This window comes from Balaenoptera borealis (genome assembly GCF_965194805.1).
Source record: "Balaenoptera borealis genome assembly, chromosome: 3".
Classification (NCBI taxonomy): domain Eukaryota; kingdom Metazoa; phylum Chordata; class Mammalia; order Artiodactyla; family Balaenopteridae; genus Balaenoptera; species Balaenoptera borealis.
The window spans coordinates 149,721,251-149,749,041 of record NC_138866.1 but is presented as its reverse complement, the minus strand read 5'-3'; the positions used below and the strand labels follow the sequence as shown (position 1 = coordinate 149,749,041).

The following is a 27,791-nucleotide window of genomic DNA, read 5'->3' as shown; positions in this document are numbered from 1 at the left end:
GGAAAAGCCACCACTTACCTGCCAGTCAAACATCTCCGCAAAGAATAGGACGCTCCTCCCCCACAAGTCCGGGAGCAGTCACTCCAGTCACCCCAAGCATCCCAGTTGCTATCTTTGTCTTCATCTGAACGAGTGTTTCTTGAAGTCTGTAAAGTGAAAAAATGCAATAAATTATAGAAAAAATGCTAGAAATATCCCAAAAGCTTTCCCAGTTTTTCCAGAGTCTTACTCTAAGCTGTTCACAAAGACTAAAGTTGCCTAAAAATGCATTGTTTTGGAATGGCTACATTAAAACACACACACACACAAGATAGTTTTATATGGAAACTCGTGACACATGAGTACCTTTCCACCTTACGAAGGTTTTATCCAGATGGCTTCCAAGCTCAGTTTTAAATTTGGAATTTTATCATTCCAAAATTTAAATAAATTGGCTAAATATAAATAATATTTATTATTATTATTTTGTGTTTATAACTTACATAGCAGGGTCCCAGCTTGTACCTAAGAAATTCTCTCCATTGTCTGTCATATAGACTGGTGCTTACTCCAAAGAAACCTTTTTGCATGAGGATTTGTGGAACCTCCTGAGAGAGGCTTCACCCCAAGAAAACAAAGCAGATAAAGCTTCAGGGTCCAATAAAATAGAGAAAGTTCAATTATCAATGCTGTTTGGATTAATTTGTCTTCTGGACTTGCCACCATTGACTTATATCAAGATACTCTAAAGAAAAGAGAACAGGGGGAGTTAAAATTTTTTAAATATATAGATAGATATAGATATGAAAAGAAATGATGTACAAAACATTACAAAGAGGCCTAAAGTAGACTCGAATAAATGAAGAAACACATAGTCCTAAATAGCTGGACTCAATACTGTAAAATGTTAATTCTCTCCAAATTAATCTATAAATTTATAACTCCAATCAAAATCCCAAAGGGGATTTTTTTAGACCCTAACAAAATGATTCTAAAGTTCATCTGGTGGAGTAAATGTCTACAAGAGCCAAGAAAAAACTGTACAAGAAGGGAAGTTAGAGGGAAATTGCCTCAATTCAAACAGTATAGAATTGGCATAGCAATAAGCATTAAGATCCATTAAGGTTAGAAAAAGAAGAGTCCAGAAACAGACCCAAGTATAAGGACATAACATAGAACCACAAGTCGGTGTGATGAATGGTTTAAAAGAAAATAATAGATAACTTCTTCACAAAAGACACCAAAATGAATTCAGATATATTCCAGAAATTAATATTTTAAATGCTAAACCCATAAAATACTAAAAAAGCTATAGATTAAAAGTCATACAGGCTTGATGTAGCAAAGAGTGTCCTAGATGTGTCAACAAAGGTAGAAACCCCAAAGCAAAAGACTGATAGATTGAATTACATTAAAATAAAAACACACATAGCATTTTCTCTCTCTTCACCTATAGATAAAGGAATAAGTATATGAACATCCACACAAAAATGCCGTAGTAAAAGAAAACACACCAAATTGCCTCTAAAGATGGAGGGAGCAGGACTCGGCATGCACGCTGTTGGGGAAGGACACAAGAGGAATGCCAACGGAACGTTTTATTCCCCTCCCAGTCCTCCCCCAAAAGATCTGAAGCAACTGTGACAAAACATTCAACTCGATGAAGCCAGGTGGTGCTATAATAGATGTTAGTTTTATCTGAACTTTTATGGATTTTGAAGTTTCTTTTAAAACATACTTTGAGGGGGCTTCCCTGGTGGTGCAGTGGTTAAGAATCCGCCAGCCAATGCAGGGGACACGGGTTCGAGCCCTGGTCCGGGAAGATCCCACATGCCACGGAGCAACTAAGCCCATGCGCCACAACTACTGAGCCTGCGTGCCACAATTACTGAAGCCCAGGTGCCTAGAGCCCGTGCTCCACAACAAATAGAAGCTACCACAATGAGAAGACTGTGCACTGCAACAAAGAGTAGCCCCCGCTCACCGCAACTAGAGAAAGCCCGCGCACAGCAACAAAGACCCAACGCAGCCAAAAACAAAAACAAAAACAAAAAAAACCACTTTGAGGGTAAAAGGCAATCATTAGAGAAGAATGTAAGCCTATATCATATTTAATACAGGTAAATGTGTACATGCCTAGGGAAATGAGTAAGAGGTTAATTAAAATGTTAGCAGTGGCTACTTCCAGGTGCTAGGAAATTTAAAATTCTTTTGTTCTTTTGTCTCTGAATTTTAAGTTGTTTTTTTTTAAGCCAATACTTCAATATTTTAATTGAAAACAAGCAAGGAAACAAACAAAACCACATCCTGTTGACATACAGAAAAGCTCAAGTCAGACAGGACTTAATAGGTGAGTTCTAAGTTGGAAACCAGGAGAGTTTATGAAGGAAACCCTGACATACTAATAAACCGAAGCATGGGACTCAGCTAGATATTGCACAGATTTCCTTAAGCCCTTAGGCCAAGTTACCTCATCCAACCAAAAAAAAAAAAATTAAATTAAGAGAGGGATCTGTAGAAAGGACCTTCAAATGTGAAATGAATAAATAATGACTGGAAGCAAGGAGGAGATTTTCCAATAATTTTCACCCACATCTCACCGGTCAGTGGGTTTCCTGGCTTCTTATCAAGCTACCTATTTATAGCACAGTAAGCAGCCCTACTAGAGGCAATATTTCAGCAACAGTCAAGGGAAAGGAAAGAATAAATACCTGGCAACTGATCAAGTCTGTCATCGGGAATAAGGGCTAATTAAACCCATACTATTTACTGTTCTAATTAGACCACTGTTCAGTTCGATTTTCTACACTAAACGTCACCAAACAGAACTGTGTCCTGTCTATAATTTAATATAAAATAAAGTTTTAATTCATAAAAAATACAATAAGCAGTTTAATACACTCATCTGGGCTTTTAGGTTGGTGAGTCCAAATCATTTAGGTAAACGTTTAAAATAAACACAGCTGAAATTGATTTTTCATTTTGTCACTCGATATACTGATAGGTTGAATGTGAAAAGTTGAAAACCATCATCATATATATTTTAAAATGAAAGTTGAGAGTTCTTTGAAATATTGTTTTCATTTGTTTTTATTCCCACTATCCCATCTGTTCAGTTTATAGTTAGAGTCAGGTTTCTTTCCATAACTTCTCCACCTTTACTTACAAAAAAAAAAAAAAGAATCTTGATTCTAAAATAACCAAAATAGGCAAGTTATAAATGCAGGCATTTGGTTTCTTTGGTTGAATCAGTAAGATATTTTTCCCCTAAGAAAACAGAGAGAAACTGACATCTCAAGAGGGATCCTTGAGTTTTTCTCCTCTCCTTGGCCATGAAGATGGTCAGATTTTGCTTTGAAACCCCACTGCTATTTCCTACCAGCCAGTCCTCCTGCCCTTCTCATCATTCTTCGTTTTCCAAAGAGTAGCAAAAATATCCCCAATTTCTACCCAGTTCTCATCTCTTCCCTTTGATGCCAGCAGCATGATGATAACACAAACGTTCAGAAAAAAAAAAAATCTCATTGGAGCTGAGCAAAGAGTCCCCAGGGTCAGTTCTGAACATTTATATTTGTATATTCTTCTTTATAGTGACACAGAACCTGCTTCCCTGGAACTTACATCCTCTAGAGCAGTGGACGCTGAGTCTCCATCCTCTTCTACAGAAGAAACCTTTTCAAGCTTTCTTCAATTGTCCCGGCTCTCTCACGAATATCTCCTCTCCCTGCGCACTCTGCAGTCTGCGCATTTTTTATTTTAAAATGTAGCATCCGGAACATAACAATGTATCTGAGAATAATAGACTACATAGTGTCCCTATTACCCAGGTTTCTTTTGATGAAATCTAAGTTTCCATCTCTCTTTCTTCCCTCCTCTCCTCTTCCTCCCTTCTTCCCTTCCTTCCTTCCTTCCTCCTTTCCTACCTTTTTAGTCACACCATTTATTGGATCTCATGATGGAGGCAGTATCACATAATGGTTAAAAGTTGTGTGACTCTGGATAAGTTTCTTAACCTTTCTAAAACTCATCTATAAAATGGAGATGATATTTTTACTCCAACAGGATTTAAACAAAATGCCATCTATAGAATGAATCACACAGCATCTCAGTAAATGTCTCAATAAGCATAAGGTATCTTTCTTCAAAATAATGTCTTTTTCCAAACAATGACAGGAGAGCCAGCTCTCTTCCATTTTTACTTAGGCAAGGCTTAACATTAATCACTACTGAATTTCCTCTTGTTGGTTTTGGCCCAGAATACCAGCCTGCTGAGATCTGTTTGCACCCTGATCCTGTCACCCCATCTACAAGCCACTTCGCTCAGCTTTGCAGCTTCCATGCTCCACCCAAGTCCCTGATAAACATGCTGGACACAGCTCCCTAATGTTACAGAATTCCATATGCACATTTCTGCTTTTTTAAAATAGTAAGTGGACCCTAATGCCAAGTAAGCAGCCAACTAATCAGACTTGGAATCGGTGAACACAGTTTAATGTTACAATAAAAATATGAAACAAAAACCAATCACTATCACCAAGTGTTAGGAGGCAGAAAGAGTGGTGGGGTGGGAAGAAACCAGCCATTAGGAGGAACTGGATCAGGGACCGTAGGGTGGGGTCTAATATTCTTGGGCTGCATGGTGGTGGTGAGTCTCCTGAGAGAAGAGGTATTGTATTTAGCAGCCCCACTTCGGCCAGCCCCAGCTCTGAAATCTAGTGACAATAAAATATGGTTGACTGATATCAGCCCCATGTTTGACCTGATGGTCACCCTGCAGAGGCAACTTCTATGTTTGTAAGTTGGGTACCACTAATTCCCAATTCCTCCTTTTCAGACATCCTCATGAGCTGTCTTAAGTAATTATTTAAACTCCAAGTTATTAATATTTTATAAGGTAAGTTGTTATCTGAACCCTATCTATAGACTTCTTCCCCCAAGTCTGAGTCAACCGACATCCTATCACTCAGTGACCCCGTTCTGGGCCAGACTCTGAAGTGGGCATGGAGAAAGAACTGAAGAATCTGGCCCCGCACAAAGCAGCGACCATGTATGTACACAGTGAGCACCCTTGCCAATATGTTTCCTACATTCTTTCTAACCTTCTCAACAAACCCTTGAGGTGGATATTACCAATCCCCGTTCTATAGCTGAACAACTGGAGCTTCCAGAACGACGTGTCCAAGGTGTGGGGGAGCCCGGGCAGAACCCCTTCCTGTCTGACCCAGACAAGGCCTGCCTTTTGCTCATGGATGCTCCTCCCCTGCCCTTGTGGACCAGGAATCCAGTCAAGTGCAGCAGCCAACCTATCATCACTCGTAGCTAGCATTTCACATCTTGGATCGAATACAGCTGCTGCTGTGATTCACTTGACCACAACATTCTTTTGATATCTCAATGAAGTCGTTTTACTTTTTTTCCCCTCTCTATATTGCAAGCAGAACTACACTTCTGTTTTTCAAAAAATATTTGATTTTATCTAAGTTATTCCACGAGGAATACGCGTTCTTGACCGACATTCACAGACTGGGATGCATTTGTTAGTTTTCTCACACAAACGTACACCAACGGCTTGCAGAGTTCAAGGCTCGGGGAAGATGAGCCTGGATCAGGCCCTCAAGACAGTGAGTAGCAGGTGAGAGAGGCTGAAGGGTTGAGCAGAATCAGCCCTCAGTCACTGAGAGCAACAGACACAAGGACACAGAGCAAGGAGGTGCTGAAACAGAAGCAATTTCTACCTCCGTTAGGAATGCCGGGGCACATACTTTCCAGGGAACACACTAATTCTGCTGGAAGCACCTGGCAGAGCCTCACAGGTCCCCATCAGCTTCTCTCATGTAACGGGATTGCAAGTGCATTCTTAGTTCTGATTCTTCTTTATTTTCTAATTGTAATGGAATTACAAAACTTTCCTATTTTCTTCCTTTTGCTCAGCTATATTTCCCAGTTTTATACGATGAACATGTATACTTTATGCAATAAAACACCAAATAAAAGTTCTTTTTATAAGGGGTGGGGGGAACACTAAAGAGGAACCTTATGAAAATATATCCAAAGAGGTAAAATGCACTTTGTGCTGTTTGGTTAAAACTATCAGGCTTAAAGATCTCTTAGGAAGTCATATTTTCCTAAGTAAAGTTCTAGCTAGGGAGTATTCTGGATGAAAAATTCAGAAAAGATATTGTTTACTCATTATATAATAGGACTGGTAGAAGCCAAAAATATTGTAGGAATAAGTGTGCTCACATTCTCATAAAGACTCGAGGACTTCTTGCCTTCTTGGATCCCCATGCATAAATTAAATCATAAAATATTTCCCTGACAGCTCTTAAATCTGTGACTTATAATGAACAGCACAGCTCTACCAGTCTTGCAAAAACGTTAGCAATTAAACACAGATTTCACATATAAGGTCACTTATCGGAAATGCTATATTAACAGGTCCATATTAAAAACAACTCAAAATAAAATAGGTTCCACTGGGATGTTACTTCCCAGACATCAAATAAAGGTTTATTCCAGCATTACCACAAAGGTTATTTAAGGAAATGACAAACAACCCAGATTTTAACAGTAAATACATTCTTTCAGGTCAATACTACCTTAAGATCTTTAACAACATATTTTTTAAAATATGAATTAGGTAAATGACATAAAATGTCCCTGAAGCTGTCACAGAGACTCAACAACTCAGTGCAGCCAGAATACCTAAAACACTAACATAGCTAAAGCTATGTGCTAGGTATACACCTCTGTCTTCTTGGTCCATTCTATCCTCTACTGGAAGGTACATATATCCACACGTCATTACCCTGATGGTCAATGACCACTTGCAAGGATTTGGTCTACCCTTTCCTAACCAATGTGTTACCTATTATTTTACCACCTTCTTAAAGCCCTTCACTGATTCCTCAGGACACATGTTCTGTACGTCCAGGCTCTCCATGACCTGCTCTGTCTCATCCTCCAGCTCTATTCCCTGCAGCTCAGGCTCACACTGCATCCCATATTCCAAGCACACGATATTTCTCATTATTCCCCAAACACAAACACGTTTGCTAAGTCCTGCTTCCTTTGGCAAACCCCAAAACAACACCAAGACCCTCCTCTTGGAGCAGCTCTATTTGCAGGTGACCAGTGAGTGAAGACACAGAACTAGCAAGCCCTGCTTCCCTGAGGCTGAGGTCAGTATAGTCCAGGATTGCTTCTGAGAAAGCATCCTGCTCCCTGGATTTTTCCTGCCAGCCCCACTACATAGGAGGCTGGTCCCAGTTCTGGGATTCCTCACCTCCTTGAGTCTCCTCCCCTAGTTAGCCAGGCATAGACTGACCTGGTTATGTACTCCTGGTTAATGCACTCCAGTCACCCTGGCTCTCAGATTCCTGGATTAGAGATTGATTCCGCCTATTGTTCTAGTAAAAGAAAAAAAATCTCCCACAAATGTTATGAAGAGGTTCCAAATCATGGCAACCAAGGCTTCTCCACATCAAGATGAAGGAACACCAACTAAACACTCCAGACTTCTGAGAGTGAGACAGGCCTTCTGTATACAGCAATCCAGTCCATCATATTAGGTCAGAGAACTAGGTCCCAGAGGGAAAGAGGGCAGATTCAGATGGGGATAATTTGAGAAGCATTTTAAAAACACACTTTGCTGTACAGCAGAAATTAACACAACATTGTAAATCAACTATACCTCAATTTTAAAAATACCCACACACACTCTTTACTAAGATGAGAACACGGTACAGGGAAACCGCAGGGCTGGTGCAACACACCGGGGCTGGTACCAGGCAGGCCCTGTGAATCAGACAATTCACATTATCTGCCTGGGCCTTGTCTGCAAGATGCGGCGAGGGCAGGCAGAGGCTGTAGGTAAAGGGTTGGTTGACAGAAGCTAAGGCCTTTGGTCAAGAATTACAGCCCACAGCAGCCTCACCAAGTGGGAGCTGGGGAAACAAATACACTTCTCTCCTCCCTCTCTCCAATCCCCTGCAGTGCTCACCATTGGCCAAACCCGACCAGGAGCCAGAGGGCAAAGGGAGACCATTGATGCAGTCCATACAGGTCAGCCCCCCGGGTGGGGCCAGCACAGGGTGGGGAGCGATGGAGAGTGGATCTGGAGAACAAAGGGAAGCTTTCCGACGCAGCAATTTATTGACTTGCTGGAATATTTTTGAGCAGAGGACTGACTTCGGCAAACTATATTTTGGAAAAATTACTCTGGCAGGAGTGTGGGGAAAGATTGAGGGAGGAGAGTGCAGAGCTGGAAGGCCACTGTATAGGACAGGCAAGAAACAAGAGCCCAGGCTAGACACTGCCAGTGTCTAGAAGAGGAGGACATAGACTTGAGGGGTTTTGTTGTTGTTGTTTATTTGTTCAATTTTTTTTATTGAGACATAATTGACACGTTAACATTACATTAGTTTCAGGTGTACAACGTAATGATTCGTTATTTGCACACGTTGAGAAATGATCACCATAAGTCTAGTTAACATCCATCACCATACATAGTTACAATTTTTTTTTTCTTGTGAGGAAAACTTTTAGACCTACTCTTTCAGACATGAGGTTTTAAGGAGCTAGAACCAATAGGACCTGGGTGCTGACCAGATGCAGGGAGAAAGGAGGCGCTAGGATGACTCTTGGGCTTCCAGATTAAGTGACTTGTGGGAGATGTTCATCTCAGCCTCACAACCATCCTCAGCGCCACCCTTGAGGTGAGATGCTCAGTGCCCTTGGGTACAGAATGCGAGCAGTGCCTAAATTACAGCTAAGATAAAGGGAGCATACTGGTGGTCCCAGGAGGAATCTGGCCTGTGGGTCTGATTCATCTAACTATAATTGTATGGTTTACCAAAAAAAGGAATTATTTGTTAATGTTTAAAGATATGGAGATTTCACATAAAAATCTAGATTTCTGTCTTCTCAGGAAAAGGAAAGAGGAAATCAATATAGGCGCCACATCCCAACATGGTAATAACTCAAACTAAGGGTGGCCACACAGTTTTGAAGGGGCATATGCCCTCCAGTTTGTACAGTCTCCATCCAGCCACTATGAGGACTCACAGTATCTGCCTGACCCCCGGGGGTCCAACTGGGAGCTTGCTGGTGATGAATGACTGTTGGTTTGAAGGTAATCAAGAGACATGTGTATTTGTACTGATGTCAGATTCTTCAGTCTTGCTACAGAACATCATGTTCTAGAGAGTAAGAAACATACACACAAATAATAAAAATAAAGCAAAACAGGATGCTTTGTTGTCTTCACTGGACACTGAGTTCAGCCATCTGCACACAGAAGCAGAGTTTAAGAAGTTATTCCATGGTGCTCAGTGTCTAAACTCTACTCCCTTTGTACCCCTGGGCTTTGTCTCTGGGGTATTTCAGATATAAAATATTAGTGTATTTAATAAGCTCAAATAAAAATTCCCAAAGCATTGACAAATCATATTCTAGAACACGCCTGTGCTATCTACTAACACACAGATCGTCACTGTCCCCAGGGAGCCCATCCCAGGAATTACACAGATCACCTCTGTACAGCACCCCCCCCCCCACAATCCTATATTAAGGATGAGAACATCTAGGTTACTTTTTTTCCATTAGTGCAATGTTCCTGGCTACTAGACAAGTTAGAAAACAACCACAGCCTCCAATTGTAGCAAGAGGCATAAATAAAAGTGACCTAATACAATTGGGTTTAGTTTAGTTTTGTTTTGACTGTATTTTTTTGTTAAAAAGAAATTCCTAAATACAAAGCTACTTTACATGAAGACAGACTTAATAGGATATTATCGATGATACTTTGGTAAGTCATCATGAAGCACGTACAGCACAACATCAGGTAAGACTGAATAGAAAGGAGAAGCAAATGTTGCCAAATATAAAAGTCTGATGGAGAGTAATGGTAGGCTGGGTAATATGGACCAACCATTCCACTAAGAACAACTAGAAAAGCAAAAATATCCTCCATAAATGAAATAAAGACATTTTCAGACAAACAAAAATAGAGAGAATTCACCATAGGCAGACCAGTCCTAAAGGAAATACTAAAAGGTGTTTTTAGGGTTAAAGGAAGCTTGGAGATACGGAAAGAAATGAAGAGCAAAAAATAAAATGGTAAAGAAGAATGTGGGTAATTCTAAATAAAGAGCAACTATATAAAACAGCAATTATCGTGGCTTGTGGAGTTTAAAATATTTATATGGCATTAATATATCTGACAACAATGGCATATGAATCAGAAGAGTGATAAATGACATTAAAGTACCCTAAGATCCTTGTATCACCTAGGAAGAGAATAAAAGGACCAATTAATATTTGACTTTGATAAGTCAAGAATACATGTTTTGCTAAAAATAGAATTACCATATGATCCAGCAATCCCACTCCCGGGCATATACCCAGACAAACTTACAATTCAAAAAGATACATGCACCCCTATATTCATAGCAGCAGTCTTCACAAGAGCCAAAACATGGAAACAATCTAAATGTCCATCGACAGATGAATCGATAAAGACGATGTGGTACATATATACAATGGAATACTACTCAGCCATAAAAAAGAATGAAATAATGCCATTTGCAGCAACATGGATTGACCTAGAGATTATCATACTAAGTGAAGTAAATCAGAAAGAGAAAGACAAATACCATATGATATCACCTACATGTGGAATCTAAAATATGGCACAAATGAACCTATCTATGAAACAGAAACAGACTCAGACATGGAGAACAGACTTGTGGTTGCCAGTGGTTAGGGGGAAGAGAAGGATTGGGAGTTTGGGATTAGTAGATGCAAACTATTACATATAGGATGGATAAAAAAACAAGGTCCTACTGTATATACAGGGAACTATATTCAATATCCTGTGATAAACCATAATGGAAAAGAATATAAAAATAAGAATGTCTATTTGTGTATAACTGAGTGACTTTGCTGTACTGCAGAGATTGGCATAGCATTGTAAATCAACTATACTTCAATTAAAAAAATTTTTAAAAAAAGAATACATATTTTGATCTCTAGTGTTACCACTAAAAGAATAGAAAAGAGTGTACACTTCCAAATGAATAGGTGGGAAAATATACAATAAGGACACATATTCAATCAATCCAACAGAAAGCAAAAGTGAAGAGGAAAAAATAACATAGAAATGATGGATAAATTTTAAAAGCACATAGTAAAATGAAAGATTTAAATGCAAATATAACAATAATTGCATTAAACCCAAATAGAATAAATTCACTAACTAAAAGACAAAGATTATCAGGATGGATTTTGAAAATTCAATTATATTCTGTTTAAAAGAGACATTCCTTAAATATAAAGACCACAAAGATTGAAAATAAAAAATTGAAAAAAATGATACCATAAGACTACTAACCAAAATAAATCTAGTTTAGTTGCACTGAAGTAGACTTAAAGATGAAGAGACAAATAGAGATGCTTTATGATGTTGGAAGTTTGAATTCACCAGGATGGAACAAAAATTCTAAAAGTGGATGTACCTTATAACATCACCTCAAAATATATAAAGCAAAAACTGACAGAACTATAAGAAGAAAGAGAAAATTCCACAATCATGGTGGGAAGTTTTAACACGTTAACTTACCAAAGAGATGAAAAATCAGTAAGCATATAGGGTATTGAAACAATTCAATTACAAATAAAATGAATACGCATGTATAGAAACCTATAACCAACCACTACAGACTATATACTCTTTGTATTTATAAAACGTTTGTAAAAATTGATCATAAGGTGGGCCATATAGTGAATCTTAAGAGTTCGAAGGATTGAAATCATACATTTTCTTTGCCCACAAATCAAATAAACTAAACGTCAATAAAAAACTAAAAAATTTCTAACTAATCAGAAATTAAGAGATATTCTTTTCTTATGATTTTTAAAGAGCTTTATTGACATATAATTATATATCATAAAATTCATCTAAAGTGCACAGTTCAATGGTTTTTAGTATATAGAGTTATGCAGCCAAATCATTTGTTGAAAAGAATATTCTTTAATTGTTTTGACACCCTTATCAAAAATCAGTTGACCATAAATATGAGGGCTTATTTCTGAGCTCTCAATTCTACTCCATTGATCTATATGTTCATCCTCATGCCACCATCACACTGTTTTCATTACTATAGTTTTGCAGTAAGGTTTGAAATCCGGAAATGAGTCCTCCAACTTTGTTCTGCCATTTCAAGATTGTTTTGATATTCTAGGTCCCTTGTATTTCCATATGAATTTTAGGATCAGCTTGTCAATTTCTGCAAAAAACCCAGCTGGGCTTTTTTAATTGAGTTATAATTAACATACAATATTAATTTAGTTTCAGGTATACAACATAGTGATTCAATATTTTTATACATTATGAAATGATCACTGCAATAAGACCAGTTACCACCCATCACTATACAAAGGTGTTAAAATATTATTGATTATATTCCCTATGTGTACATTATATCCCCATGACTTATTTATCTCATAGCTGGAAGCTTGTACCTCTTAATCCCCTTCACCTATTTCATCAATCTCTCCCCCTCTCCCCTCTGGCAACCACCAGTTCATTCTCTGTATCTATGACACTGTCTTTGTTTTGTTTGTTCATTTGTTTTGTTTTATAGCATCCACATATAAGTGAAATCATACAGTATTTATCTTTCTCTGTCTGACTTATTTCACTTAGCATAAAGCCCTCCAGGCCCATCCATGTTGTCACAATGGCAAGATTTCATTCTTTTTATGGCTGAATAATATTCCATTGTATATATATACCACATCTTCTTTATCCAGTCATCTATTGATAGACACTTAGGTTGCTTCCATATCTTAGCTATTGTAGACAGCAGTGCAATGAACATGGGAGTACTTATATCTTTTCAAATTAGTATTTTCATATTCTTTGAATAAATATTTAGAAGTGGAATTGCCGGATTGTATGGTAGTTATATTTTTAGTTTTTTTGAGGACCTCCATGCTGTTTTTCATAATTTGCTGCACCAATTTACATTCCCACCAACAGTGCACAGGGTTCCCTTTTTCTCCACATTCTCACCAACACTTGTTGTCTCTTGTCTTTTTGATAATAGCCATTCTGACAGGTGTGTGGTGATTATCTCATGATAGTTTTCATTTCCCTGATGATTAGTGATGTTGCGCATCTTTTCATGTACCTGTTGACCATCTGTATGTCTTCTTTAGAAAAATGTCTATTCAAGTCCTCCGCCCATTTTTTTTAACATCTTTATTGGAGTATAACTGTTTTACAATGTTGTGTTAGTCTCTGCCATATAACAAAGTGAATCAGCTATATGTATACATATATCCCCATATCCCCTCCCTCTTGCATCTCCCTTCCACCCTCCCTATCCCACCCCTCTAGGTGGACACAGAGCACTGAGCTGATCTCCCCATGCAATGCAGCTGCTTCCCACTAGCTATCTATTTTACATTTGGTAGTGTATATATGTCAATGCTACTCTCTCACTTTGTCCCAGCTTCCCCTTCCCCTTCCCCATGTCCTCAAGTCCATTCTCTACGTCTGCATCTTTATTCCTTTCCTGCACCTAGGTTCATCAGAACCTTTTTTTTTTTTTTTTTAGATTCCATATATATGTGTTAGCATACGGTATTTGTTTTTCTCTTTCTGACTTACTTCACTCTGTATGAGACTCTAGGTCCATCCACCTCACTACAAATAACTCAATTTCATTTCTTTTATGGCTGAGTAATATTCCATTGTATATATGTGCCACATCTTCTTTATCCATTCATCTGTCAATGGACACTTAGGTTGCTTCCATGTCCTGGCTATTGTAAATAGTGCTGCAATGAACACTGTGGTACATGACTCTTTTTGAATTATGGTTTTCTCAGGGTATATGTCCAGTAGTGGGATTGCTGGGTCATATGGTAGCTCTATTTTTAGTTTTTTAAGGCAATTCCATACTGTTCTCCATAGTGGCTGTATCAATTTACATTCCCACCAACAGTGTTAAGAGGGTTCCCTTTTCTCCACACCCTCTCCAGCATTTATTGTCTGTAGATTTTTTGATGATGGCCCTCTGCCCATTTTTAATCGGGTTGTTTGTTTTTTAATATTGAGTTGTATGAATTCTTTATATATTTTGGATATATTATCAGATATATGATTTGCAAATATCTTCTCCAGTTCAATAGGTTGCCATTAATAGAGTTTCTTTTAAATAACCCACAAGTCAAAAAAGAAAGCATCATGAAAGTTAGAAAATATTCTTAACAAATGAAGGTGAATATATTGCATATCAAAGCTTAGAGAAAGCAGTTAAAGCTGTGCTTAGAAAGAAATTTGTAGTTTTACATATACACATACTTGAAAAGAAGAAAGGTGAAAAAAATCAATGATCTCAGTTATTTCAAGACATTAGAAAAATGGCAGCAAACAAAACCCAAAGAAAGTAGAGGAGGAAAATAATGAAAATAAAAACAACAATTATGAAATAGAAAACAAAAATATAAAAAGGAAGATCAACAAATCTAAAAATGGGTTCATTATGAAAACAAGTGGCTAAATTCTTTGGCAAGACTATTGAAGAAAAAAAGAGCGAGAAAATCAATTCCAAGAATGAAATGTGGAACATCACTACAGATTCTGCAAGCACTGAAACGCTAAGAGGATGAAAGCCAATATCTTTATGGTAATGTAGTTCAGACTTTAGATTCAGGCCCAGCTCCCCAGCCTTGAGGCAGGGCAAACTCTGCACAGTATAATTTACCCTCCAGTGGGCCCCAGAGGATAAGGCAAGGCTGGGACTTCACTTGAAAACCCCCCTTGGCTGTGCTCTTTCCCTTTCCCCTTCCCTATCTTGCTTCTCCCACTCCCTAACTGGATTCCACTGAAGATGCTTCCTGAATAAATCACTTGGATGTGAATTCTCATCTCAGCTCTGCCTCTCAGAACTCAAGCCAAGTAACTTCTAAGACTCTACACACATAAAATACTGATAAAAAAGTACTGTGACCCAAACATGACAAAATACTAGCATTAGTTAATTCTGGGTGGTGGATATATATGAATCTGTTATACTAGTCTCTGCATTTTTCTTTTTCTTTACATATTTTTTTCCAATTAAAACAAAAAGTAAGCACTCCTGGGAGGATATGGAGAGGGAGAATTTCTGAGGCATTCAAGTAGTGACAGCAAGTCATTTGCAGGGGAAAAGTCTGCCTTCTCTACAATAACATTTAATGACATAAGACAGGGAAGCAATCCCTAAATATTACAAAAAAAGAAAGAAAAGGAAGGAAGGAAGGAAGAAAGGAAGGGGGAAGGGAGGGAAGGAGGGAGGGAGCAAGGAAGGGAGGGAGGGAAGGAGGAAGGGAGGGAGGGAAGGACAAAGGGAGGGAGGGAGGGAGGAGGGAGGGTGGAAGGAAGGAAGGAAGGGAGGGAGGGAGGAAGGGAGGGAGGGAGAAAGAAAAAAAGAACCATCTAAGAATATTGTATTACACTCGTCCAAAACCTATTCAAGAATAAAGGCACTTTACCAAAATTTAAACCTTTTGTGCATCAAAGGATACTATTAACAGAATGAAAAGGGAATCCAAGAAAGGCAGGAAATATTTACAAATCATATATCATATAAGGGATTAATATCCAGAATGCATAAAAATAAGTCAACGACCAAAAAAGACACACCTCAATTAAAATTGGGCAAAGGACATGAATAGACATTTCTCCAAAGAAGATATACAGATGTCCAATAAGCACGTGAACAGATGCTCAACATCACTAACCGTTAGGAAAATGGAAATGAAAACCCACAATGTGATAACACTTCACACCCACTAGGTTGACTATTATTAAAAACAAAAACAAACAAACATAAAAAAACAAGTGTTGAGGAAAATGTAGAGAAATTGGAACACTTATGCTTTGCTGATGAAAATGTAAAATGGTGCAGCCCCTGTGGAAAACAGTCTGGTGGTTCCTAAAAAAAAAATTTAAATAGAATTACCATATGATCCAGCAATTCCATTTTGGGGTATATATCCAAAAGAACTGAAAGCAGGGACTCAGACAATTGTTCACCCATGTTCACAGCAGCATTATTCAAAATAGCCAAGAGGTGGAAACAACCCAAATGTCCATCGACAGATGAATGGATAAACAAAATGTAATACATACATACAATGGAATATGATTCAGGTTTAAAAAAGAATGAAATTCTCATACATGCTACAACATGGATGAAACCTGAAGCCCATTATACTAGTGAAATAAGTCAGACAAAAAAAGGACAAATACTGCCTGATTCCACTTACATTAGATACTTAGAGTACTCTAATTCATAGAGACAGAAAGTAGAATGGTAGTTGCCAAGGGCTGGGGGAGGGGAAATGGAGAATTATTCTTTAATGGGTACAGAGTTTCAGTGTGGAAAGATAAAAAACTTCTGGAGATGAATAGTGGTGATGTTTGCACAACAATATGAATGTACTTAATGCCTCTGAACTGTATACTTAAAAATGGTTAAGATGATACATTGTATGTCATGTGTATTTTACCACAATAAAATAGAAAGAATAAAGGCAACACTAACATTTTCAAATGTAGGAAATAACATTCAGGAAATGGAGCCTTTCTTTAAAAAAACAGATGAAGAACTCTAGCCAACCAAGAGATGATTCAAAATTTTAAAAACAGAATTACAGAAGTCACATAAAAGGAATGAAGGTGTGTATTTAATCGATTCAAATACTGAACCATGAATAAACAACAGAAAATTAAGGTTGTAGAACAGAATATGTATTATATTAAATTAGTATGCATATGATAAAAATTGGGAGGTGAAAGAAGGAAAGTTGCAAGGAAGTCAAGAAATAGTGACTAAAATTTAAACATGAAATTTGAAAACATAATAACTCCAACTTCCAAATGTTTTTCATAATCTTTTGTCATATTCTAAGAGATATCTTTGAGGAAATAATTTATCATTATTCTGTGAAGGAACATTCAACCCAAGTTTGGCAAGTCCTTCAGTTTCACTTCATTTCCTTATTATCTATTAAATTCACAAAAATTAAATATTTTAAATATAAAATGGCATGCATCACGTGATGGCATTGTTATCGAATTATGTCAATTTATTTATTCTATTCAAAATCCTATTCATACATGTGTGTGAAAATGTCTAGAAATGCTCTTTACCAAATATGAACACTAGTTATTTCTAGAAAGTGGAATATAGGGTGATTTTTAGTTTTCTTTGTAGTTTTCTGTACTGCTAGATTTTTTAAATAACAAAATACAATTTTTTTAATGTTAATTATTCTGATAAATAAATAAATCCAACCTGCATCCAAAGAAGTCATTCCACTGTGGCTTCAAAACCCAAGGCAATTGAGGGTCTCTCTGGTTAATGCTTGCCAAGAAGCCTGCATTGGTGTCTGGCATTCCTGTGAGCAATATTTATGGAAACTGTCTCAGGGCATCTCAAGGCTGAGTGAACAAGGCCCGCAGTCAGAGGCTATGGATTATTAACTTCCAGCCTTAGACATCTCAACAAATGTTCTAGAAGTGAGACAGGCTGGGACCTGGGACCTGGGACACTTTGCTGCAGTGCTGCAGTGCTTGTACCTGGACAAACATCTCCTAGAGCAACAAAATACCAAGAAACTATAAGGGACTAAAAATAACTGCGTGCATGCACAGTTGGGGCAAATTATGGACAACAGGATACAAAAAGACCAAAAAAAACCAACCGGCACTTCTGAAGAGCTGGGAGCAAAAACAGGGTGTCACCAGCAAAAGCAGAGTGCTGTGCATGCCCCCTGCACTCACCACCTAAGGGGTGGGCAAAACACCTAAGCCACCCCTCCAGCCCGACCCCTGGACACACCCCTACCCTCACGCCATATAAGGAATCAGCTCACCCCCCCCCCCACATCAGGAAGCAAGCAAGGGAAACTGTTACTTGTTTTTGCTCCCTCCTGTGGCCGCAGGAGCCCCAATTAAGCCTTGCCAGAATACCTTGTCTGGCCTCTTATCAATTTCTATTGATTGGGGAAGGCCAAGAACCCTGGTCGGTAACAGAAGGATATTTCTCAGTTGGGCACTTTTATCCCCCAGGGGCATTTGGCAATGGAGACATTTTTTGGTTGTTGCAACTAGGGCAAGGGGGTTGCTACTAGCATCTAATGCATAGAGGCCAGGGATGCTGCTAGACATCCTACATGGCATAGGACAGCCCGCCACAACAAAGAATTATCTGACCCAAAACGTCAACAGTGGCGAGGTTGAGAAACCCATTCGAGAAGGATGCAAGTCCATACAACCCAGATTCTTTACTCTCATAACGACTCACACTGGTTAAAGTGGGAAAAAAAAAACACCTATTTTCTAAACCAGCTTAACAACCAAGCATCATTAAAATCCTCAAACTTCAGCTAGTCTTAACAATGCAAAATGCTTTACTTTCACTCCCCACATTGGAACAAAATAATACCCTGCATATGTATAATGCTTCTTACCATTTTAAAGCAGGTTCATGAAGATTACTTTATATATTTTCTTGCCGTACATTAAGAACCGCAAACTAGTCTTAAGGAGCTCCTAATTTCAACATACCTCAAACCATATTCAAAGCATTCATATTTGAAAATCCACAGTAGACTTTTCTTTCCAAGGAAAAAATAAGCATAGACTTTCACGTTTAATGATATCAAGTATTTAAAAAATTCTTTTTTGACTTTTCTCAGTGATTTACTTCCATCCATGGTTAGCCATTTCACATAGAAAAACACAGGTTTTGTGCCAACAACTCATCAAGAATATTGCCCAGACCACATTTTAGGGGCATAGGCTTGAAACAAACTCCCACAAGAAATATTATTTGACAGTTACAAAAGTAAGTAATAAAAGAAGCCAGCATGTTGTTTTTATCTCATGCCTCTCCTTCTGGGATTGGCTGGTGGTCTGCATGTCCTGAGCCACCTGTGGTCACCCCAGGTAAAGAGAGAAAACTGAGACATTCTGCATATCTGAGCTTGGTCGCCCTGTAACTGGAAGAGATGACAGCAAACTCCTAATTCCTTCACTAAAAATGGTAGGAGAGTCTCCCTAGTTGGATAACAATGGCCTTGTATAGGTCACTGCTAAATGGTTGAGGTTTGGATCCACTGAATTTTCATGAACATTAACCAGAGTTTGGGCAGGTTTAGCAAAGTTAAAATTTTTTCACCCACTCAACAACATTCACCAAGTCCAATTTAGTCACTGCCCTCAAGAAGATTCATCTAGTTGGAAGATAAAACACATACACGTACACACACACACACATATATGGATTTATAATACAATCTTACATTAAAGCAATCATTTATTTGATTTGATCGTGTAGTTAATTAACTTTAAAAATATCCGATGGGAATTTTTAATAATAGAACTTAAACTTTCAGAATCACCAGAGACAATGAACTCAAGGAAAATATGATCTGTAGAGCAAAGTACCAAAAATAAAGAAACACATCCCAGATTTTGGCTGTACCCAAAACTATGAGCATGATAAAGAAATAAACCAAAAGTAACAGAAATGAGAGTAAGTATAAACAAAACAGGGCATTTTCTTTTCAGCGTTTTTATTTCTTTATATTCTATGTCATTGATTCCGTTTTCTACAATTTCAATTTTGTTCTTTGTTGCTTCTAATGCTATCGAAATCCTGCTGTTGCATCATCTGTTTACACTCTTTCCTTAACTTTTAAGCCCTTTTTTCATCTCATTTTGTGTTTTCATACACTCAATGTTTTCTTCAATTTTATCAATAGCCAAAGCAAATGTTAAACTATTTGTTTCCTGCAATAAATTACCTTCAAAGTATTCCGACTTTAGAATAGAGTTTTGTGTTATGATGCAGAATCTTTTCACATTTCTCATGTTATTATTATTGATTTTTACTCATTGTACAAGGAAAAATCTATTCTTGGCTGGTGTTGCCTCAGAAAGTTCTGGGGCAGATTCTTGTTGGATGGACAGATTCTCACTTCTTACCTGGACACTACGGGCAAATTTCTTACACCTAGGCTTAGGTGATACATGAGAAGTAGGTACTAAATCAAGACTAAAAGTGATCCCAAAGAAAGAATATCACCTCTGCATCACATTAGTTACAGTTACCAAGATATGGAAGCAGCCTAAGTGTTCATCAACAGATGAATGGATAAAGAAGAACGATAAAGAAGATGTCATATATATATATAAAATGGAACACATTTATATATATATATAATGGAACACTACTCAGCCATATAAAAGAATGAAATTTTGCCATTTGCAGCAAGGTGGATGGACTTGGACGGCATTATGCTAAGTGCAATAAGTCAGACAGAGAAAGACAAATCCTGTCTGATATCACATATGCAGAATCTAAAAAATACAACAAACTAGTGAATATAACAAAAAAGAAGCAGACCCACAGATATAGAGAACAAGTGGTGATTACTAGTGAGGGGGAGGGGCAATATAGGGGTGGGGAGTGGGAGGCACAAAGTATTGGGTGTAAGATAGGCTTAAGGATGTATTCTATTACACAGGGAATAGTGCCAATATTTTTTAATAACTGTAAATGGAAAGTAACCTTCAAAATTGTAGAATTTTTTAAAATTAAAAACCTTTAAATGTAAAAAAAAAAAAAAAAGATGCTGCATCAAAGAATGCAATCTCCATATGTAGTTTCCTGTTCATACCAGTCTCCACACCATATCAAGTGAACCTCCTGGTACAGCTGCTCACCTTCTTAGAAAGGACACAAACATGTTGGGGAAAATCTACATCAGAGAAAGGTACAAATACCCACAGGTTTATGTTTGGTGTGGCTCCTTTTGTGCTTGATTTACCTGGACCAGGAGCTTCCGAATATTAACTCACAACAGCCAACAAGGTTCCAAGAGGAATCATATCTGTCTCCCTGTTATTTGAGACTTTATTTCAAGGCCACTTTAAATTTGATTCTGCTTCTAACCTGCTGGATGACCCCCAACACTTGGTTAAGTCAATATATTAGTTTTTCCCTCTTTCCCATAATAATATAAAATGCCAAAATTTTAATGATCTTGAGGTTACATTCATCAATGACTCAAAGCTACAATCCAACCTCACCTAGTTAACTTAGTCCTTCAGTTCTCAGCTCACTTGTCACTTCCTCAGAGGAACCTTACCTGACTTCAGTCTGTAATTATAGAGCAAACCATGTGATTATCTGATTAATGTCTGTCTCATCAACTAGACTGTAAGCTCCATAAAATTTGGTATTTGATCTGGTTTCATCTGCCAGTGTATCTCCAGAACTTAGCATGGTACCTGACATACAAGAGGCACTTAATGAGAGTATTTACTAAATGAAGGCGTGAATTAATAATTTAGTTAATAAACAAACAAGTGCATAAAATTTCAATCATAAATGTATTTGGATAAAAAGTCATGTTTTGAGACAATAAATCAGGGAATTAAAATTTCTCCAATACAGAAAAATTTCTCTATGAAACAATTTTGAAAGAGAAGTGGGCCAGAGCCCTGACTGGTGAATTTATCTCTTTTGTTTATTGTCTGACATTTGTCCTTCTCTAAAATAGCTGTTGATTCTGGTCACAACACTAAGCTATGCCACAGAATCCACAAGGGAGAAAGAAACATATCCTACCCATGTTCTCACCAAGAATGGGCTCAGACTGGCTCGTTACTTTATTGCCAGTGTTAATCCTCTTTTCATGACTAAGCAGGAGCTTAAGGAAAGCTAATTCAGTTTTCTGTGGAGCTGGGATGAGTTAGCAGATATGTTCATTGTAATTGATTAAGAAACAAAACCCTCAGGCTTGTAATAGCTGATACCTCTTTCTGGTTCAGCTTAAATCCATAATCCATTGGCTTCAAAATTTGTGTGGAAATATGGGGATTTGGAAGGCCATGAAAGAGGAGGAACCAATTAACATACAAACATCCAAACCGAAGCTTCCAGAAGTCTGGTTTTACACTAAACAAGCCTTCAACATCTTTCTCAAGGATACAATGAAGGAACACAAATGAATATCGATAATTTAACGTGGAATCACAAAGTGTTAGAGCTGGAAAGGGACCCTCAGGCTTATTACTTTTACATATGGTAAAACAAAGGCCCAAGTGGAAAAGCTACACAGTCAATCCAGTGACAGAGGGCTTGGATGAGAATTCGGTTATTTCCTCTTGCAACCCAGGACGCTTGCTCACTAAGCACAAAGCTCACTCTCATGAATTGCTGCTCTACCGCCATCTTCCCATCTTTTACCTTCTCCACTCTTCATCCTAAACATCTAAGCCAGATGTGTCCCTTTAAAGCATCATTTCACATGTCACACCCACTCACTGCTCAAACTATTTAGTACCCACTACCCACATTTTTGGTTCTACTACCCACAGGACAAAATCCAAAGTCTACAGCTTGTCCATCATGACCCTCCCCTTCTGCCTTCCACCGGCATCCCCATATTACCTCCCTCTATGCTTCCACATGTAACAGCCACTACAGTTCAACTGTTCTGGTCATCACTGATCATCACGCTGGCTATGCATACATTTGCTGATGCCATTCTCCCTATGGTGACATGTCGATGGCTGCCCAGAATCTCTGTCAGCGAACTCTTGGGGCCTCAGCTGCAGGAGTATGTTACCAAAGAGCCTTCAACCTTCGGTCTTTTCAGAAATTGACTCAGTTACAGAAAAGCATCTCTCTTAGGGCCATGCCCCTATCCAGGGGCAGTCCACATCCAATGACTAATCAAAGAATTGATATAAAGTCCTGGCCATCTCGGTCCAACTTGGGGCAACTCTAAAAGCTTTCCTTGCTCCAGAGTTCCTGGAGGTGGGTAGAAGCTGTGTTTGGGTCTGCATTACAGCTGAACTTCTCCCTCTGCACATCCTGCCTCCTTCCCTCTCTTCCATGGGTGTCAATCCCAAGGGAACTCCCAAATACACATCTTGCATCCTAAACTCCGCTCAGCGTCTGCTCCCCAGGAAACCCGACACACAGCATCTCATCTCCAAAAATGCCTTCCTCCATTCTCTTTCAAGAATGGAGGCCACTCCTCTTCAGAAATTCTATAGCACATATAGATCATTTCACTTATTTTACATTAATATGAACCATGGCACACTGTTAATTATATCCTAGGCACTTGAAGTTGAAAGCATCCACTATGTTTTACACCTGTTTGTATCCCTAAGAACTAGCACCATGGCACGTACACAGTGAGTGATCAACTCACGATGACAATGTCAGTGATAATGAAGATGTAACAAATCTTGAGTGGACAATCCATTTCAACTCATGTGTCATTCTCCTTCCCCTACTTGACAAAATTCCCAGAGAGCAGAGTACTGCTATCCCCCTAGGCCTCTTATGGCAGGCATTGAATAAATGTCCAGCACAACTCTGATGCGGTACTCCCTTTAAAATGAAGGAGAATAAGTTTGCTTTTGTATTCTCAGACATGAGAGGGGAGGTTAGGGAAGGAGGAGACATGTTTTGCTTAAGGGGAATGACATATGAGGAATGTCATACAAGGTCTTTCTTCCAGGCCTAGAACACTCCAGAAGATGCTGAGCAGACACTTGCTGAGAGCTGCCGCTCTGGTGCCAGGGAGTCTGGGTCTGCCAGATCTGATGACCGCCCCACCGCAAGCTGCCTTCATCCATCTAGAATGACCCATAGTCTGAAATAGGAGCCTCTTCTCCATCTTTGAAACAGCCAAGCAAAACTATTCCTTTTGTCTCCTTCTCCTGGAGAACAATGGATGTTTGGGAGCCATGGGTTTGCTTTAATTAAAACAAAACTGGATCACGGTAACTCTTACGAAGTAGACAAAAAATAAACGAAAACCCATTATGAGCCATTAGAGCCGAGGCTTGAATTTTGGGACATATGAGCATGTTCTGAAAAGGAAAGAGAAATCTCCTATCCTCCAGGAGAAATCTTAAAAGCTAACCTCGGAGAAAGTCCTCCAGCCAAGGTCACTGCCACTACTGCTCTGAAAATGGGAGAGGCACAGCATCCAGCCTTCTCTTACACGCGTGGACAGATCTGGCCGGGTACCTGACAGGAAATCTAACACGTGGGAAATGGAAAAAGTTACTGAAACCACTTCTCCTGCTGGGGCAGAAACAGTCTAAAGTGGGGACAAAACTACTGCCTTGAAGTGCCAAATAATGAAATGTTGTTTCAATGCTCTTTCCAAGTGAGGAAAGAGGACGTGAAAGATGAACAGCAGGGGAAAGCAAAACAGGAACAGGATGCAAGTGGAGAATCAGGGAAGCAGAAAACCTCAGGAATGGCCAGAACTGGCTCTTAGCTGATAGGGATTTCAGAGGCTTGCAGCAAGAGGGCAGCCCAATACTTCCTTATAGAACTTAATTTCCAGATTACACCTAGACCACATTATGTGGGCAGCGTCCTTTGAAAGCCAATCTAGACTGTCACTCCTGTGAGCTTTGGACATTTTCTTGGTGTCCAAACACAGATAAACTATGAGACAGTTCCAGTCCTTTTATTTTCCCCCAGAAAAATCCACAACAAAGCTTTGTCTTACTGAAAATTATTTATTCCATTGCATGTTAAGTAAGAAAAATTCCTATTTTACTTCACTTTTTTAAAAAATGAGAAACTACTTTAAACCTGAAGTGTACTGTTTTCACCTAAGGCTAGCTTCATCGTGTAACCACCACTGTAAATATCATCCACATTACACAATGCCCTTCATAAAATGACCCTGGTTTACTAGATAATAGTTAGGAGCATGGGCTTAAAAGTGAAGTAGACCTTGGTTGATGTACTGTCACACAAGAGCTGGTGGTTGTGGCCCAGTTAGTTATCCTATCTCAATCTAAACTTGCCCATGGGTATAAATAATACAGGACTTGTGTCAGACACTAAGATTGACCCCCAATATCCATGTCCTCCTTCTTTTTTGCTAACAGAATCCCAACTGGTCAATCATAATTCAATGTGATTAAGCCTGTTCCCACTTTCCCAGCCTCCCTTGCATTCTGGGTGGCATGTGACCCAGTTCTTATCAATGACAGGTAAGGGGACATCTGCTCTGGGTGTTCTGGGCAAACACTGCTTTCTTGATTAATGGGACATCAGTGGTCCCATCCCTCTTCTCCCCCTTCTTTCCTCTTTGGAGCTCAGTGTGGTATCTGAAGCTGCAATAACCATCTTGCAACGATAAGAGGAACAGCCAACACACTGAGTACAGAGAACAGAAGAAAGGGAGCCTACATTTTTTATTGTGGCACTGAGCTACTGTACCAGTCCTATTTGTTTAAACAACTATCGGTGTGGTGTTATGTTCCTTGCAATTGAAAACCCTCATAACTGATAAAGGTTGTTGTGAAGATTAAAGAAAATACTCTATGAAAGTCTCTTGGTAAAGCATCTGTTACATCTTAGATTTGTCTGGCTTCAAAGCCTGCCCACTGCCATGAAAATTACATTTATCCTTAACATATATTGCCCAGTTACACTAGATATATAGTGTCACTCTATGTACTTTTTGTTTCATTTATTAATGCAAATAATTTCATATAAGAAGCAAACACTCTCTTTTGACATTACACAAATGCCTTCTCTAGAAAGGCATATATAGGAAATAACAAGCACTAAAATCTTGCTGACAAACCACTGATTGAAAATTAATGCTCAGAGACAACATTTACTTGAGTGTCCATGAGAGACACATATGGGATATCTAATGGAGGTGGAAAGAATTCTACCTTACACAGAGTGGGAATGGAGAAAATCATGGAATCTGAAGTATTCCAAAGTATATAAATTTGAACAAAATATTTTTGGTGTCCTTGGCAAATATTAAATCATGAATGTGGTTTAATCTTTATATGGCAGTGCTCTGCTTTTCTAGGATGATTAGAATGAACTGTGCTACATAAATGAACTTTCCACATGAAAAAAGCTGTTTACCCCTTTTGGTATTATTTGAATTAAAGAAATCTTTTCTTGTTAAATCCATTATTATTATAAACAGTAATTATTACACTAGATTGAAATACAACACTTTTAGTAACCTCATCCAATCTCCTCACACAACTATTATAAAGTTGGGTGTTATATTTTCAGGTCAGTGTTAGACTCTAGTAACGCATATCTACCTTTTAATTAGTTTCCCTTCCCCTCAATCATGACAGACAGAGAGATTAGATAGTTGTAAACATTAAACTCATTACACAAGTAGATGCTTTTGTGCAGGGAAAAAAATGAATATATCACTCAAAAGGCAAAGGAAAGCACAATTTTTAATAAATATACTAAAATCAAAAGAGGTAAATGTTAGATTCCTGTTTTCACTCATGTAAATTCAAGGCAAATGGACACAATGGTAGAAGAGATAAAAATGGAATGATGAGGTAACAAAGTCTTACCAAAAGGAAGATGATATACATAAAGTTAGATGTAAGGACAGTTGCAATACCATAGGAGAGTTAAAAACTAAGTACAAGAAGCAACAAACAGAAGAGATAATTCATAAATAAAAATCCCATAAGGAGTAGAAAAATTTTAAAGCATTTCCCAGAATGCTGATGAAAAGGATAAGGAAATTCAAACAACGAGAGAGAAAATAATACATGTGGAGATCAAAGAACAATGTTCTAACACGTAACTTGTGTTTTTAATTGTATAGAGAGAAAATTTTCTGAGCTTAAGTCAGATTGCCACACCAAGGTTGCAGAGGTTCATTTTAGGCAAAATCATTGAAAAGCACCACTCACATAAACACATCCAGGCCAGTTGTCTGAAGTACAAAGACTTAGAACTAATCCTACAAGCTTCTAGACAGGAGAAACATACATGATTACAAACTAAGAAAAATCCTACTGGCCAAGAATTACTTTATTATTTTTATCTGTTATTCTACTTTGTTATTCCAAATTTTGTGTTATTCCTCATTTCTTTTTTGCTAAGGCTAACCAGAGGTTTATTCATTTTATTGCTGTTTTTTTCCAAATAACCATGTTTAAATTTAGCCTTTCAAATGTTTTTAACTATTCTAATTAACAAAATTCTGCTTTCACTTACATTAAATTTTTCTTCTGAATTCCTTAGGTATATTTTGCTTTTCTAATGTCAGGAGTTGAATGTTTGTTTAGTTCCTTTCTATTCATTCTTTCTTACGAAGTTTCCTCTAATTACAGCTTAGGCTGTATGTTTTAACATAACACATTATTTTTATTTTTCATTTTCATTATTTTCCAGATAACCTACAACCATGGATTTTATTTCATCTTTGATCAAGTAATTATTGGCTTAGGAAAGAGGCTTATTTCATTTTGCATATGACTGGACTTAATTTCTACTTTTTGTTACATATTTCTAGTTTTATTGCATTGTGATAAAAAATGTAGTATATACTCTAATATGGGACATTTACTGACTTTTCTTTGTGAGCTAGTATATTGTATTTTTGAACTGACCCCTGGGGTTTTTTTAAAAAGAAGACATGCTTTCTGTTTGGAAAGCATAGGGCTCAATATACATCTATTAGATTAACTATGTTGAATATATTTCAATTTATATCACCTTGCTGATTTCACCTTTCACTTTCAATAGTTTTCGAGTTGATTTTCTCAAATGTTTAGATTGATCATAATTTCTTCAAATAATTATAGTTTTGTCTCTTCCTTTATAGTCTTTATACCACTTATTTTTCTTTTCTTATTGCATTGGCTAGGTATTTTCATTTAATACTTAGTATTTTTACATGATTCTTTTACG

The 27,791-nt window shown here is 38.0% G+C and overlaps 1 protein-coding gene across 4 annotated transcripts in view; it reads right to left on the bottom strand.

Moving 5' to 3' along the window:
* The window catches only part of LOC309626986 (endophilin-A3), a 651,420-nt gene that overhangs the window by 253,176 nt on the left and 370,453 nt on the right, over positions 1-27,791 (bottom strand). For all 4 annotated transcript variants that reach the window (XM_082388458.1, XM_082388455.1, XM_082388460.1 and 1 more), the window contains one exon: positions 19-146. In XM_082388458.1, the coding sequence (XP_082244584.1) occupies positions 19-146 (128 nt within the window). The remainder of the gene's footprint in view (positions 1-18; positions 147-27,791) is intronic.